The 17,035-nt window shown below is 42.4% G+C and overlaps 1 protein-coding gene across 2 annotated transcripts in view; it reads right to left on the bottom strand.

Annotated features, from left to right (window-relative positions):
* The window catches only part of ABCB5 (ATP binding cassette subfamily B member 5), a 61,723-nt gene extending 56,206 nt beyond the window's left edge, over window positions 1-5,517 (bottom strand). The window contains exon 1 of one of the 2 annotated variants that reach the window (XM_069960480.1): window positions 5,436-5,517. Coding sequence is in view for 1 of the 2 variants with exons in the window: in XM_069960478.1 (XP_069816579.1) it covers window positions 5,052-5,078 (27 nt within the window). In the remaining variant the exon portion in view is untranslated. Of the gene's footprint in view, window positions 1-5,051; window positions 5,129-5,435 lie in introns of those variants that run through there. The other variant, XM_069960478.1, reaches the window with a different exon arrangement.
* Window positions 5,518-17,035: the final 11,518 nt, after the last annotated feature.

The raw sequence follows: 17,035 nt of genomic DNA, 5'->3' as shown, positions 1-17,035 counted from the left end.
GCTGCAGGACGCTGGGCTCGGTGTCTGCTCCCCCTCCCCCTCCCTCCAGCTCCTCTCACTGCACGTGACTTCCTCCTCTGGTGTGGAGCTGTCGGGACGATGGAGGAGAGGGCTGCCAGGTGAGGATGACAGCCTGCTGCTGCTGCAAGGAACATGAGGGGGATTCACCACTACAACCAGCATGCTAGAGGGGGTAAGTATTCTGTACATGTAGTGTGTAATGTGTATGAATGTAGGTGTATAATGCATGAATGCAGTGTGTGTTACATGTCCTGTGTATAGTGTGTGGACTGGATGGTTTGTATCTGTATAATGTGTTTTCATGGGTGTGTGAGTGTGTGTGTATATATATATATATATATATATATATATATATATATATAATGGTGTGTGTGTATAAGCACTGCTGACTCCAAGTGTTGAGGTGAATAGACTGTATATAGGAGCTGCAGCCATTCTCCGGCCTCATCAGTCCTATGTAATTGCTGCAGCTCCTATGTATAGTGTATGATGATGTCACTAAGGCGATACGGTGTATTTTATTGAGAAAAAAATAAGGTGGTATTCAGTCTTTAGGTGGTGGTCACTGTATGGTGGTAATATTGGTCTGTATATAGTGTCATTATGCAGTGGTCACTGTTTGGCATTAATATTGGTCTGTATATAGCGTATATATATACACTCATTACTGCCATAGATTGACTACCACATAATGACACTATATACAGACCAATATTACCGCCATACAGTGACCACCACATAATGACTCTATATACACACTATATACAGACCAATAGTACAACCATAGAGTGATCGCCCACATAATATTGGTCTGTATATAGTGTGTATATAGAGTCATTATACAGGGGTCAGTCTATGGCAGTAATTTTGGTCTGTATATAGAGTCATTATGCAGTGGTCACTCTAAGGCGGTAATATTGGTCTGTATATAGTGTCATTATGCAGTGGTCACTCTTTGGCATTAATATTGGTCTGTATATAGCGTATATATAGAGTCATTATTGCCATAGATTGACTACCACATAATGACACTATATACAGTACAGCCACAGTACAGTATATATAGTACAGCCATAGAGTGATCGCCACATAATATTGGTCTGCATACAGTGTATATAGAGTCATTATACAGGGGTCAGTCTATGGCAGTAATATTGGTCTGTATATAGAGTCATTATGCAGTGGTCACTCTATGGCGGTAATATTGGTCTGTATATAGAGTGTATATAAAGTCATTATACAGGGGTCAGCCTATGGCAATAATATTGGTCTGTATATAGCGTAGAGTCATTACTGCCATAGATTGACTGCCACATAATGACTCTATATATACACTATATACACCAATAGTACAGCCATAGGGTGACAACCACATAATATTGGTCTGTATACAGTGTATATACAGTCATTTATTATACAGTGGTCAGTCTATAGCGGTAATATTGGTCTGTATATAGTGTATATAGAGTCATTATGCGGTGGTCACTCTATGGCGGTAATATTGGTCTGTATATAGTGTATATAGAGTCATTATGGGGCGGTCACTTTTATGGTGGTAATATTGGCCTATATATATTGTGTTTTCTTCAATAACGGTATGGAGGTAATATTTGGTCCTGATTATAGTGATTTTTTTAAATTTATTTTTTTAAAGCAATTCATATAAATAGTTCTTGTATTTACACCACTAGCGGGCAGTCCTGACATTTAGCGGCAGTCCTGGCATGTAGGGGCAGTCCTGGCATTTAGCGGCATTCCTGGCATTTAGCGGCAGTCCTGGCATGTAGTGGCAGTCCCAGAATGTAGCGGCGGTCCTGACATGTAGGGGCAGTCCCAGAATGTAGCGGCGGTCCTGACATGTAGGGGTAGTCCCGACATGTAGGGGCGGTCCCGACATGTAGGGGCGGTCCCGACATGTAGGGGCGGTCCCGACATGTAGGGGCGGTCCCGACATGTAGCAGCGGTCCTGACATGTAGCTGCGGTCCCGGCATGTAGCGGTAGTCCTGACATGTAGCGGCATGTAAACTTCTGAACTGAGTAAGGGCCCTAATACATGGAGCGAAAATTGTCCGAATCAGGACGCTATCGCTCTGTGAGGACACTGGGGAACATGATCAGGTAGTATATATCACAGACAAGGCCTGAGGACACCGGGGAACATGATCAGATAGTATATATCACAGTCATGGCCTGAGGACACCGGGGAACGTGATCAGGTAGTATATATATCTTTATTGTTTACTATATACAGCAAGGATTGTACACACATCACTAATGATATACTGTATATATACACATAGGGGGAGATTTATCAAACATAGTGTAAAGTGAAACTGGCTCAGTTGCCCCTAGCAACCAATCAGATTCCACCTTTCATTACTCAGATTCTAAGTAGGTGGAATCTGATTGGTTGCTAGGGGCAACTGAGCCAATTCTTCTTTACAACAGTTTGATAAATCTCCTCCATAGCTTTTGCTGTAGTAGGCTCTCTAAGCGAGCTCCATTCTACCAGATTGGCGCTCACTTCTACAGAATATCAGGCCGTGTAATACGGCCTTAAAAGTGGCCGTACACTTCCAATAACTGCTGGCTGAACATTCCTTCAGCTGACAATTATCTCTCCCATCTGGTCCCGTCCTCCCCATACATAGAAATTTGGCACATCTGAGTTTTCCTGTGTTTTCTATGAGAGGGTAAAGCCATAGCCATACAGATCTGATGGCGGCTTATCTCTCTTAGAACAAAGAGGTTGGGCATTGATTTTCCATCAAGCTTGATCCCCTATGTCCACTGATATCATCTGTCAGAGGACTGTCCAGAGAGCCCCATACACCTTACACTGATGGCCGAACCCACCAGGAGCAACAGGTACCACCAACAAAAGAGTAAAATGTATGGGGACCTTAAATTGTTGCTAAAATATTTCAGCATTTGGGGCCCCACCTTTAACTTTGCCCAGGGCCACATCTAGTCTAAAACCGGCCCTGACTGGAAGAACAAACTGCCGGCCATCTAGGCCAGTGATGGCTAACCTTAACACTCTTTGGGTATTCAGGCATGATGGGAATTGTAGTTTTGCAACAACTGGAGTGTCAAGGTTAGCCATCACTGATCTAGGCCATTCTGATCAAGCTGTTAGGAGGTGTTGGGAGCGGTGGTTACTTGAGAGCACAGACATGGCATATATGCCCTGCTTTTTCTATACCTAGCATGGAAATTTTATTAATAACTATACGGGTACAAACCCACACACCGTATACACAGCAGATACGCAACAAAAACGCAGCAAATACGCAGCAGATTTGTTGGTACAGATTTGATGCTGTGTTCAGTTATTTAGATATAATCTGCTGCGTTTTTGATGCGTTTTTGCTGCGTGTTTGCTGCGTATCGCAGCAGTAAATACGCTGCTTATACGGTGTGTGGGTTTATACACTACTTGTATTTTCACATGTTGGTTATCTTGTTCATTCTTTGTGTAGCAAGCACAGGCAAGTCAATACACATCTGTTTATATGGGGTATGTGTTCATTTCACTATGCACTATATATACCCTGTCTTTACCATGCCTAGTGAGCACAGAAGTTTCAATATACCTAACCCCATCACTATCTTTATATTTTATATGCCTTTTGTTCATAGATCGCTGTGCTTGGTAGTGCATATGTTTTGCAGGACAGCTGCAAAGCATAAAGTTAGCACAGAGTTAATAGAACCTGACTAATCTCTTTCATACCAAAGAGGATAATAAGAATTTACATACCACAGTTAGTGGCGGATTATCTTTCCTTATATTTATTCCAAGCAATAACACTAGATTTTTGAGACCTGTAATGGTGTTTCTGAAGGAGACTTGTTGATCACAGTATATTTAGCCAGTGCAACTCTCAAGCATTTGTATAAAAGAGTAAAACTTGCAAATTTTCTACAGGTAATTGACTCTCAGTAGAACTTTACTGAATTCAATGTCTCAGTGAAAATTTTGTGTGTGTGTGCGAGGGGGGAGGGGGGGGGTTCGCACTGATTCTCTCATAGAGATGACATTTCCTTTTCTGATCTTAATTGAATAGAAGCTGTCATTATTATCATGCTGCCCGAACCTTGTCTCTTTTTTTTAATCAATTGTTTATTTATACATTTTAATCGACAAAATAAACAAAAATATACAGGCATATGGGGTTACATAAGCAACGGTAACCTTACATAACACAATCATGACTAAGAAAATGTAGCGCTGCTCGAAATAGCCATAACAAGGTGTACAGAATACAGACAGGAGAGACCATATAGAGTAAAATCCAGCAGCATAACCATGCAACAAAACACTAATCAGAGCCCAGGAGTCTGGGGCCTAGGTAAATAAACAGGAGAGCAGAAAGGACAACACTAAACATCACGTAGACTCCTGGGGAAGGGTGGGGGAGAACAAGATGAAGGAAAAAAAGAAATAAAGGCCCTATTCCACGGAACGATTATCGTTCATAAACTCGCTCCAACGACTGCTCGTTAACGATAATTGCTTCGTGGAAGGGGTGAAACGAGCAAACGACAAGGGCGAAATAGTTATATTGTCGTTCAAAATTGTCTTTCAGCATGTCAAAAAAAAATTGTTGGTCTTTGAAAGATAATTCGCTAATCGGTTTGTAAAATTAGAAACCTTTCAGTCGTTCGTAAAAAGGTTTAAAAAAAGTAGTTGTGTCGTATGGTCATGTAACAACCGCAAAATAATCGTTACACTACATATATCATTGACGTTCCCACGTGTGTTATGTGTTAAAAAAAAATTGTTTAGTGATCGTTAACGCGCGGTCGTTGGAGCAAGTTTATGAACGATAATCATTCCGTGAAATAGGGCCTTAAGATACACATCTCACTAATCAGATACTAGGCACACCATAGTAAGCATCCCAAGAGGACCATATCCTGTCTTTATTTTAACGCAATTATGCAAATCACAGTGAAAGGGAAGGTTCACAAAAGCACAATGACAATTTTATTGAAATTCTGCATGCCACTAGAGGGCACTCACTGCGTAGGGATCAGAGCTGACCATCATATGAGAGCCAAAGTGGCTGATTGAAATGTAGAAAGGAGGCTAAAGGAGATCTTGGAGCCTGTAGTAGCTGCTTCCCAGTTGGTTACTGTAGGGTGGAGGACATGATGCCCAGGAGGTCACATGCCATATACAGTAGATCTTTCTAATTATATCACCTTTTGAGTTTAGGCAGTCATATGTGAATACTGGGGAAGTAGAAACTGCTGATTGTTGGTTGGTGAGACTAAAATGTCATTAAACAGGCAATAAACTATGCATCGGTCAATAGTACAAGTGAATATAAGAAACTTTGTAATATTATATATAACATCTTATCCTACAAAGATGGTTCTTACTCCTCCTATTAAGAATCCTAACCTCTCAAAGTCACAGCAGCATAACCACCATCACTATTACTAGTTTCCCCTCCATTCCTACAACCTCTTGCATCCTCTTGGTTCCTGCTACAACAGAGACATCTAGTGACCAAATGAAATAGTGCAATTATAAGCTCCACTTAATAGGTTGCTTTTAGAGCAAGGGGAAAAAAACATAGGAACCTTGCAGAACACAACATGCAGATTATATTGTGGAAAGTGTACAAAACAAAACATTAGCACAAACAAACATTTTGTTTGAGGGCTGAGCCTCATAAGCTTCTGTAGTTATGACACAGTAGGCCTCAGGGAAGCCTCCTGTTGTCATAGCAACCATTGGGGCTGTGCGATCAGTTTCCTGTGCCTGTTTCATCTCAGGGCATCGTTGTAAGTCCTTGAGCAGTAACTAAACCCCCCAAAAAGGACATACAGTTACATCCTCGATCCCGAAGGGTTAATAAGGGATGAAAGTGTTTATTTATATACAGTTTTCTGTGTCATTTTTTTTTTCTTAGTTGATCTGTGACACAGGAAGGCAGCCTTTTGATTGGTGCAATTGGTTTACTGTACAGGAAGGAGTATATATTTGAGTATATGTATGCAAATCCCGCTGAATTAAGCATCAGGGAAGTCCTTGTGGCCAAACTAGTCATGATCCTGAAGCTGTACATGTAATCATGCCTCTTGCCTGCCTCTGTGTAACACAAGCCAGGTACTGAGCTGTGAATTACACCAAGAGAGGTGAGATTGCATTGCTGTACAGCTACAGGACTGTGACTAGATCGGCCGCAAGGACCACCCTGATGCCTAGTTCAGCTGGATTTGCATACAGCACCGAAGTTAAAATACCATTTCCAGGGGCCTAGCAGAAAAAAGTTTTGTATCATGGCACCATAGTGACATGTTTTGTCACTGACAGCCGGCCACAGTTAACATAGCTTATACTGGTGTGATCAAAAAGAACCCAGGACTGCTGCAGACTGATACCATGTCTTTAACCCCTTCAAGACCAAGCCTATTTGCACCTAAAAGACCAGGCTCATTTTTCAAAATCTGACCTGTCTCAGCAAATTACCACATTTTCGTAAAAGTTGCCAAAACTGATTTTTTTAGGGACCAGTACTTTTTTAAGTTGATTTAGGAGGTTTGTATACTGGAAACCCCCATAAGTGACCCCATTTTGGAAACTACACACCTTAAAGAATTAATCTAGGGGTATAATGAGCATTTTAACCCTACAGGGGCTGGAGGAAAGTATTCACCATCAGGCCGTAAAAAAATGAAAAATTAAAATTTTCCAATAATATATACGTTTAGATTAAAGATTCTCATTTTCAAAAGGAACATGAGAGAAAAAGCACCCCAAAATTTGTAACACAGGTTCTCTTGAGTACTACGGTACCCCATATGTGGGCGTAAACCACTGTATGGGCACACAGCAGGGCTCAGAAGGAAGGGAGGGCCAATTAGCTTTTCCAATGCAGATTTTGCTGAAGAAGTTTCCGAGCGCCAGGTGCATTTGCAGAGCCCCTGTAGTGTAAGCAGAGAGAAAACCCCCATAAGTCACCCCATTTTGGAAAGTGCACCCCTCAAAGAATTAATTTTGGGGTGTGGTGAGCATTTTGACCCCACAGGTATTAGAGGAAAGTATTCAAAAGTAGACAGTAAAAATGAAAAACTCGAATTTTTCCAATAATATGTTCCTTTAGTTTGAAATTTCTCAATTTCACGAGGAACAGGAGAGAAAATTCCCCCCAAAATCTGTAACGCAGGTTCTCCTGAGTAGAACGGTACCCCATATGTGAGTATAATCCACTGTATGGGCACACAGCAGGGCTCAGAAGGAACAGAGCGCCAATTAGCATTTTCCGTGCAGATTTTTCTGAAGAAGTTTCTGAGCGCCAGGTGCGTTTGCAGCGCCACTGTAATGTCTACAGAATAGAACCCCCCCAAAAGTCACCTCATTTTGGAAAGTACACCCCTCAAAGAAATCATATTGGGGTAGGATGAGCATTTTGGCCCCACAGGTATTAGAGGAAAGTATTCAAAATTGGCCAGTAAAAATGAAAAACTTGAATTTTTCCAATAATATGTTGGTTTAGTTTGAAATTTCTAAATTTCACAAGGAACAGGAGAAAAAAATGTCCCCCAAAATCTGTAACGCAGGTTCTCCTGAGTACAACTGTAACCCATATGTGGGCATAAACCACTGTATGGGCACACAGCAGGGCTCAGAAGGGAAGGAGTGCCAATTTGCTGGAGCAAAACCGCAGCTAGTAATAGTTATTAGAATAGCGCAGTTACTAAAATAAAATAAAAAAATGAGATTACAGGTAATCTGGAGGTGGTTACGGACAGTCTGGGGTGGTTCCGGGTAATCTGGAGGTGGTTACGGCCAGTCTGAGGTGGTTCCGGGTAATCTGGAGGTAGTTACGGGCAACCTGGGGTGGTCACGGGCAACCTGCTGTAGTTACGGCAACCTGGGGTGGTTACAGGCAACCTGGGGTGGTTACAGGCAACATGGGGTGGTTAGAGGTAACCTGGGGTGGTTACGGGCAACGAGGGGTGGATACGGACAATCTGCTGTGGTTACAGACAATCTAGGGTGGTTACGGGCAACCTGCTGTAGTTACGGGCAACGTAGTGTGGTTACAGACAATCTGGGGTGGTTACGGACAATCTGGGGTGGTTACGGACAATCTCGGGTGGTTATGGATAAACTGAAGTGTTTATAGGTAATCTGAGGTGGGTACCTGTAATCTGGCGTGGTTACGGGCAATCTGGAGGGGGTTATTGGCAATTAAGGGTGGTTAGAGGCAAGGTGCAGGTCAGAGGCAAGGTGCGGTGGTCAGAGGCAAGGCGCGGTGGTCAGAGGCAATGTGCGGTGGTCAGAGGCAAGGTGTGGTGGTCAGAGGCAAGGTGCGGTGGTCAGTGGCAACACGCGGTGGTCAGTGGCAACGTGCGGTGGTCAGTGGCAATGTGTGGTGGTCAGTGGCAACGTGCAGTGGTCAGTGGCAAGGTGCGGTGGTCAGAGGCGACGTGCGGTGGTCAGAGGCGACGTGCGGTGGTCAGAGGCAAGGTGTGTGGGGCCTCCGCTGGCCACCAGGTACCAATGCCCGATGGTGTGAAATCATGAAACAATATCACTGAAGTACACTTAGGAACACACCCTAGGGCTAAAACTTAACCTTTAATGAATAATATTAAAACATCATACCAAAATACAACAGTGAGAATTAGTGCCAAAAAAGTGCAAGTGACCAACTACTTAGTAAAGATGTACACTACCGTTCAAAAGTTTGGGGTCACCCAAACAATTTTGTGTTTTTCATGAAAAGTCACACTTCTTCACCACCATACGTTGTGAAATGAATAGAAAATAGAGTCAAGACATTGACAAGGTTAGAAATAATGATTTGTATTTGAAATAACATTGTTTTTACATCAAACTTTGCTTTCGTCAAAGAATCCACCTTTTGCAGCTATTACAGCATTGCACACCTTTGGCATTCTAGCTATTAATCTGTTGAGGTAAGCTGGAGAAATTGCATCCCACGCTTCTAGAAGCAGCTCCCACAAGTTGGATTGGTTGGATGGGCACTTCTGGCGTACCATACGGTCAAGCTGCCCCCACAACAGCTCAATGAGGTTCAGATCTGGTGACTGCGCTGGCCACTCCATTACCAATAGAATACCAGCTGCCTGCTTCTGCTGTAAATAGTTCTTGCACAATTTGGAGGTGTGTTTAGGGTCATTGTCCTGTTGTAGGATGAAATTGGCTCCAATCAAGCGCTGTCCACTGGGTATGGCATGGCGTTGCAAAATTGAGTGATAGCCTTCCTTATTCAGAATCCCTTTTACCCTGTACAAATCTCCCACCTTACCAGTACCAAAGCAACCCCAGACCATCATTACCACCACCATGCTTAACAGATGGCGTCAGGCATTCTTCCAGCATCTTTTCATTTGTTCTGCGTCTCACAAACGTTCTTTGTGATCCAAACACCTCAAACTTGGATTCATCCGTCCACAACACTTTTTTCCAGTCTTCCTCTGTCCAATGTCTGTGTTTTTTTGCCCATCTTAATCTTTTTCTTTTATTGGTCAGTCTCAGATATGGCTTTTTCTTTGCCACTCTGCCCTGAAGGCCAAAATCCCGCAGCCGCCTCTTCACTGTAGATGTTGACACTGGTGTTTTGCGGGTACTATTTAATGAAGATGCCAGTTGGGGACCTGTGAGGCGTCTGTTTCTCAAACTAGAGACTCTAATGTGCTTATCTTCTTGCTTAGTTGTGCAACGCAGCCTCCAGTCTACTTCTTTTTCTACTCTGGTTAGAGCCTGTTTGTGCTGTCCTCTGAAGGGAGTAGTACACACCGTTGTAGGAAATCTTCAATTTCTTAGCAATTTCTCACATGGAATAGCCTTCATTTCTATAAACAAGAATAGACTGTCGAGTTTCAGATGAAAGTTCTCTTTTTCTGGCCATTTTGAGCGTTTAATTGACCCCACAAATGTGATGCTCCAGAAACATAATCTGCTCAAAGGAAGGTCAGTTTTGTAGCTTCTGTAACGAGCTAGACTGTTTTCAGATGTGTGAACATGATTGCACAAGGGTTTTCTAATCATCAATTAGCCTTCTGAGCCAATGAGCAAACACATTGTACCATTAGAACACTGGAGTGATAGTTGCTGGAAATGGGCCTCTATACACCTATGTAGATATTGCACCAAAAACCAGACATTTGCAGCTAGAATAGTCATTTACCATGTTAGCAATGTATAGAGTGTATTTCTTTAAAGTTAGGACTAGTTTAAAGTTATCTTCATTGAAAAGTACAGTGCTTTTCCTTCAAAAATAAGGACATTTCAATGTGACCCCAAACTTTTGAACGGTAGTGTATCTATGGATGGGGAACGGAAAGGCAGGGGACAGGGTAAAAGTGCTCTCTCACAGCTATACCAGATGAAGAAACTCTACCTGCCTTTTGGGGTACCCACCTCCTTAACAGGGTGGCCCCAACCACAGTGCCGGTCCCTCCCTTTACTAAGTGAAGGGAAAAAACAAAAAAACAGTGACAACAAATGTGGGACTAAAAAACATACACAACCTATAAACAACTATCAATATACATATGCAACGTGTTTCTCCTGTCCTATACCACAGGTTTATCAGGGAAACAGGTGTAAAATGATAATGTTGTCTTGGACTTGTAAGATAAATAGATAAAAATCAGAGCACCCATACGGTGCTAGAAATTGTTACAATGTAGTGCAGATGGCTTGTCTCAGGGTAAAATTAATGCACTGTATACTCAAAACAAGGATAAATGGTAACTATCTTAGATCTGAGACGTGCCATTAGAAATGATAAATGTTGATTGGTCAGGGTATCAATGATATATAATAGATGTTAATTTGCCCTAAAATGGCAGGGTAATGGACTAGGAGTATTGACAATTAACCCCTTTATTTTTTATAGAAATGAAATAAACGATAAAGCCTCATTAAGACCCAAAGGTGCTACAGCTTTAAGACGATAAATCCACTGAGGGTTTTTTTGTAGCAATCTTTTATCAATATCTCCCCCTGTTGGAGATGGTTGAACCACCTCTATCAACTAAAACATGATGGCAAATGGATTGGATTCATGATAGGTTCGCATATGAAGTGCGATCGGTTTCTCACGTCTATGCTTGATATCACCAATGTGTTCTAAAATACGGCGGTGAAATTCCCTTTTTGTTTTGCCTACATAAATACATTCACAAGGACAGGTAGCCAAATATACTACATACATAGTCTTGCAGTTTGCAAATTCACGATTTTTCAAGCCAAGTACCTGATGGTTTCCGAGGAATGTGGTGACTGTGTGTCAGATGATCCCTAAGGTTTTTCCCCCTCCTATAGGTAATTTGAGGTTTAGTACTCACTATCCTAGAAATTAATGGGTCTGACATTAGGATTGTAATCACAGAGTAGTACAGATAATAACCTCTGACTAAATTGGGAAACCTCAGAAAAAATATCTTAATCACAGTTAGGATCCTATTAAAATGTAACCTTTATTAATCACTAAATATAAAAGATACCCACACCAAAGGTGCGCACAACAACAACCTCCACCATAGCAATATCGGACCCGAAGTCCACACGCCTAAAATATATACTTAAAACCCCTATGGACGTCCATCAACACAATAAAGTATGTACTTAGACAATGTATGAATAAATAGAAAACAATGTCATGTGAACAATCATACTAAAGTGCATGCGTCATAGATGGGCTATGTATTAACAGGAGCAGATTCTAAAAACGGAAAGGTGGTGGGAGTGACAATCCCTATAGCTCCCTATAGGTGCACCACACTATCCCTGCTCGCTCAGGGTGTAGCGGGGTGATCGCCCTAGAAAGGGCGGCCCCTGCCCCGTACTACCCCTAATGCCACTCACCCTACAGTATCCCTACCTAGATACACTCCCGACACCAGTGTTTCGTACTGATACTCATCAGGGTTTTTTTTTTCGTATTTGGATAGGGTGGGCAATATAACAAAATATAACAAAATGTGGCTACAGCAGTTGATCCAAATAGGTTAGGATCACTGCACTCACGTGGCTCAATGGCCTCCGGTAACGGGCGGCGATACGAAAGCGGCTCCTGTCCACCTTACACCAGTATGGAGATTTAAATACCTCGCGGTCATGCAAGTAGCCGCTGCGTCACCTCCTACTTCCGGTCCTGTGGAACGCAGTATGCGCTCCACACCGTCACTTCCGGAGTGGCGTCAGCTCAATAATCATGTGACCGCTGTTACTAGGCGACCATACCAACAGTCGCTCTACAGATTTAACAACTAGAGATTTACATGGAAGCGTAACCCATCGCATATAGCAAACACCGTCTAATTTCTTTGGGCTCAACTATATGTATAAAACACCAGTTAGCATGCTACATAATACTGAGTGATATGTACATATTTACAAGAGTGGCACAAAATACAGGAAACAAAAAGAAACAAAAAGAAACAAAAAGGAGAGAGAGGCGAGAGGGGGCGCAGTGTGTCACAAAAACACCAGTCCCCCAAAAAATGGGGTATCATCAAAGATAAAAAACTATATTGCACATATACAACAACCAGGTCGCTAATTTATAAAAAACAAGCATAGGTTAGTTGTTCATTAAGACCACTGGGAAAGACTGTGCGCATCCGGAATATCCACTCCGTTTCGCGCTGGAGTATAAGTCTGTCCCAGTTGCCACCACGAACAGGGGGTTTCACCAATTCCAAACCTTGAAGGCCGCCCCATTGTGTCGGGCATTAATAGCATATCTCAGAATGCCGGCATATACATTGACAAGGTGTTGCGGTCCTTTGTAACTGGTTTAGCCTCATATATTCGTGATTCTATGGATTTACTGCTTAAAATAGAAGACATTACATTGGATGAGCATGCATGGTTGGCATCCATTGATGTTGAGGCATTATACTCGTCCATACCACACGGACCAGGTCTCAAGGCGGTGGAATTTTTCCTGAGATCACGTGGGTGCCAGTATCAGGCACACAATCAGTTCATCTTGGAGCTTACCGAATATGTCCTTGCCCATAATTTCTTCCTCTTTAACTACAAGATGTACCACCAGCTTAGGGGGGTGGCGATGGGGAGCCCTTGTGCCCCCACTTTCGCTAACCTCTACCTAGGCTGGTGGGAGGAAGAGCTTGTTTTTGGTGAACTACAATCCCATCTTGTACAGCATGTGGGATTATGGGCAAGGTACATAGACGATATATTTCTGATATGGAACGGCAGTAGAGATGAATTTGTACAGTTTGTGGACCTACTCAATGATAATGGAATTGGATTAAAATTTACTTTTGAAATTGATAAAATACAACTACCATTCCTGGACCTTCTTATACAGAGGGGTACAAGTGGAAAGATCGAAACCACCATTTTTAGGAAATCTACTGCCACCAATGCACTACTGACATGGGATAGTCACCATCCAAAGCCTTTGAAACTAGGGATACCACGGGGGCAATATCTAAGAGTTAAACGGAATTGCTCCAACCCCACTGAATATCAGAGACAGGCAACGATCCTAAGGGACAGATTTAAGGAAAGGGGGTACCCAGATCAAGTTCTGAGGAAAGCGTATCAGGCGGCTGGTAACTCTAGAAGGGAAGAACTATTGATACCTAAGAAAAAGCAAGAGCTTAAGAGTGTCACCAGAGTTATAGGCACTTTTGATGCCGCATCCAGTGAGGTTCGGAAGGTGCTCGAGAGACACTGGGGCATCCTCCTCCTGGATCCGGATATCAGAGCAACGATTAGTGATAGACCCCAAATCACTTTCAGAAGGGGGCGGAGTCTACGTGATAGACTGGTTAAAAGTCATTACATTCCCCCTAAATCCCAAGGCACTTGGTTAGAAAGGAAAATAGTGGGTACTTTTAAATGCAGTGGATGTGTTGCCTGTACTCACATAGGGGTTAGTAAAGTGGTGAAAAGTAATGTAACTGGTAAAGAATATGCAATGCGGGATTATTTCAACTGCAGAACCAAAGGGATCGTTTACAAAGCCACATGTATCTGTGGGTTGGAATATATCGGCAAAACGATCCGTGAGTTTCGTCGGCGCATTGGCGAACATTTATGTGATATCAGAAATCAGGTTGACAAACCAATTGCGCGACATGTTAATTTGGTTCATGCAGGAGATATTAACTGTATCAAGTTTCAAGGTTTGGAATTGGTGAAACCCCCTGTTCGTGGTGGCAACTGGGACAGACTTATACTCCAGCGCGAAACGGAGTGGATATTCCGGATGCGCACAGTCTTTCCCAGTGGTCTTAATGAACAACTAACCTATGCTTGTTTTTTATAAATTAGCGACCTGGTTGTTGTATATGTGCAATATAGTTTTTTATCTTTGATGATACCCCATTTTTTGGGGGACTGGTGTTTTTGTGACACACTGCGCCCCCTCTCGCCTCTCTCTCCTTTTTGTTTCTTTTTGTTTCTTTTTGTTTCCTGTATTTTGTGCCACTCTTGTAAATATGTACATATCACTCAGTATTATGTAGCATGCTAACTGGTGTTTTATACATATAGTTGAGCCCAAAGAAATTAGACGGTGTTTGCTATATGCGATGGGTTACGCTTCCATGTAAATCTCTAGTTGTTAAATCTGTAGAGCGACTGTTGGTATGGTCGCCTAGTAACAGCGGTCACATGATTATTGAGCTGACGCCACTCCGGAAGTGACGGTGTGGAGCGCATACTGCGTTCCACAGGACCGGAAGTAGGAGGTGACGCAGCGGCTACTTGCATGACCGCGAGGTATTTAAATCTCCATACTGGTGTAAGGTGGACAGGAGCCGCTTTCGTATCGCCGCCCGTTACCGGAGGCCATTGAGCCACGTGAGTGCAGTGATCCTAACCTATTTGGATCAACTGCTGTAGCCACATTTTGTTATATTTTGTTATATTGCCCACCCTATCCAAATACGAAAAAAACCCCCCTGATGAGTATCAGTACGAAACACTGGTGTCGGGAGTGTATCTAGGTAGGGATACTGTAGGGTGAGTGGCATTAGGGGTAGTACGGGGCAGGGGCCGCCCTTTCTAGGGCGATCACCCCGCTACACCCTGAGCGAGCAGGGATAGTGTGGTGCACCTACAGGGAGCTATAGGGATTGTCACTCCCACCACCTTTCCGTTTTTAGAATCTGCTCCTGTTAATACATAGCCCATCTATGACGCATGCACTTTAGTATGATTGTTCACATGACATTGTTTTCTATTTATTCATACATTGTCTAAGTACATACTTTATTGTGTTGATGGACGTCCATAGGGGTTTTAAGTATATATTTTAGGCGTGTGGACTTCGGGTCCGATATTGCTATGGTGGAGGTTGTTGTTGTGCGCACCTTTGGTGTGGGTATCTTTTATATTTAGTGATTAATAAAGGTTACATTTTAATAGGATCCTAACTGTGATTATGACATTAAGATTGGCCAAAAGCTTCTTATGATTTGGCGAACGTCAGTTGCAGCCGCATCAAATTTTCCAATAATACGAGTCTTTTGTTCCTCCAGTGTATGGATTTTTGGAACCAGGAGTGTATTCCTATCTCTCATAGCTGCATCTTGGTAGGCCTTCTTAAGTACCTTTTTGGGGAAGCCCCTCTCCTCAAATCTGGTCTTTAGCACTTGGACCTCCTTTGTAAAGGCTTCATTGGTGGAGCAATTTCTCCTGGCTCTTAGGTATTGACCTCTAGGGATCCCCTTCCTAAGAGCCAGGGGAGTGTGTTCCCTGCTGCTGGTTTCCTAAAGATTTTTGTTTGGATATGTACATCAGCTGCCTTTTCTAAGGAAAATCCAAGAAACAAAGCTCCTTCTCCTGTATTTTGTGGGTAAATTTTAGACCCAATTCCGTATGATTTAAGATGGCCATAAAAGCGTCAAATTGGATCTTAGTGCCAGACAATATGACAGCAATGTCGTCGAAGAATCATGCCCAATAAACGATAAGCTCATGATACTGTTTGAGGGACTCATCAAAGACTACTGTCTCCTCCCACCAGCCCAGGAACAGGTTGGCATAAGTGGGCACGTTTTTTGAAATTCTGATTATGTAGGAAACATAAGGCTTTACTATTTTTATTATTTAAAATGTAAAAGTGAATTGCTCCTTTGTCTATTGCAATGCCCTGGTTACTGAAAGGGAACCTGTCACCAAGACAATGCTATCTAATCTACTAATCTATAGATATCAGGTTATACAGCAGGAGGAACTGAGCGTTTTGTTTGGGGGGGGGGGGGGGGTAGATTAGGTACAACTTCAAACTTGTTAATTGAGGAAGAATAAAAAGATACAAATAAATCATCCATGTGGTTTTGCTAATTTTTAATTAATTTTTAATAAATTAATTATAATTCATTTTTTTATTTTTATTATTTTAAATATAGAAGCAATGGTGACTCTGCTCTTCAGGGCTTGGTTGACATTGTGTTGTTATTACAGAATCTGTCTTTCTACAATCATTGGGCCTTCTGTCCAGTCTGGTGGGTGAAGGATCTGGGTTCCTTCTGTCTTAAATCGGTAGATAACGTCACTGCCACCACATTTGTAGATGGGCTTCCTAGATGATTACATAGCAAGTTGAAAGCTGAAAGAATTTCTTCATTTTCAGCCGAGTACTTGCTATGGTGGCCCAGAGGAAGGCGAAAACCCCTAAGGACTTTTTGTTGGATTGTCCTTATTTGTGGGGAAAAAATTCCTTCCTGACCGGAATCGGACCGGATCGGAATAAATCCCAGAGTCAGTAGAGCTCCTATCTATGTGGATGTTACAGTGGTGGACACACGGTGGGGTTGTCTTAGTCTGGTAAATAGGTAAGTCTAGGTAATAGGTCTCATCCGGTAGTTACTGTAAGAAAACAGAGATACATGTCCAGATCAGTATCAGAATAAACACTTGTCTTTTCCTGCAATCTTCAGAAGGACAATCAGCTCTTACTTATTCATCTTCTAGATGTTTCTAATGGATCTGGCACTACATCCGAAAATGCAGCTTCCTCTAGTGGCACA

Source organism: Dendropsophus ebraccatus, chromosome 2 (assembly GCF_027789765.1).
Source record: "Dendropsophus ebraccatus isolate aDenEbr1 chromosome 2, aDenEbr1.pat, whole genome shotgun sequence".
Lineage (NCBI taxonomy): Eukaryota > Metazoa > Chordata > Amphibia > Anura > Hylidae > Dendropsophus > Dendropsophus ebraccatus.
The sequence above is the reverse complement of the archived record's forward strand: the minus strand, read 5'-3'. Positions and strand labels throughout refer to the sequence as shown.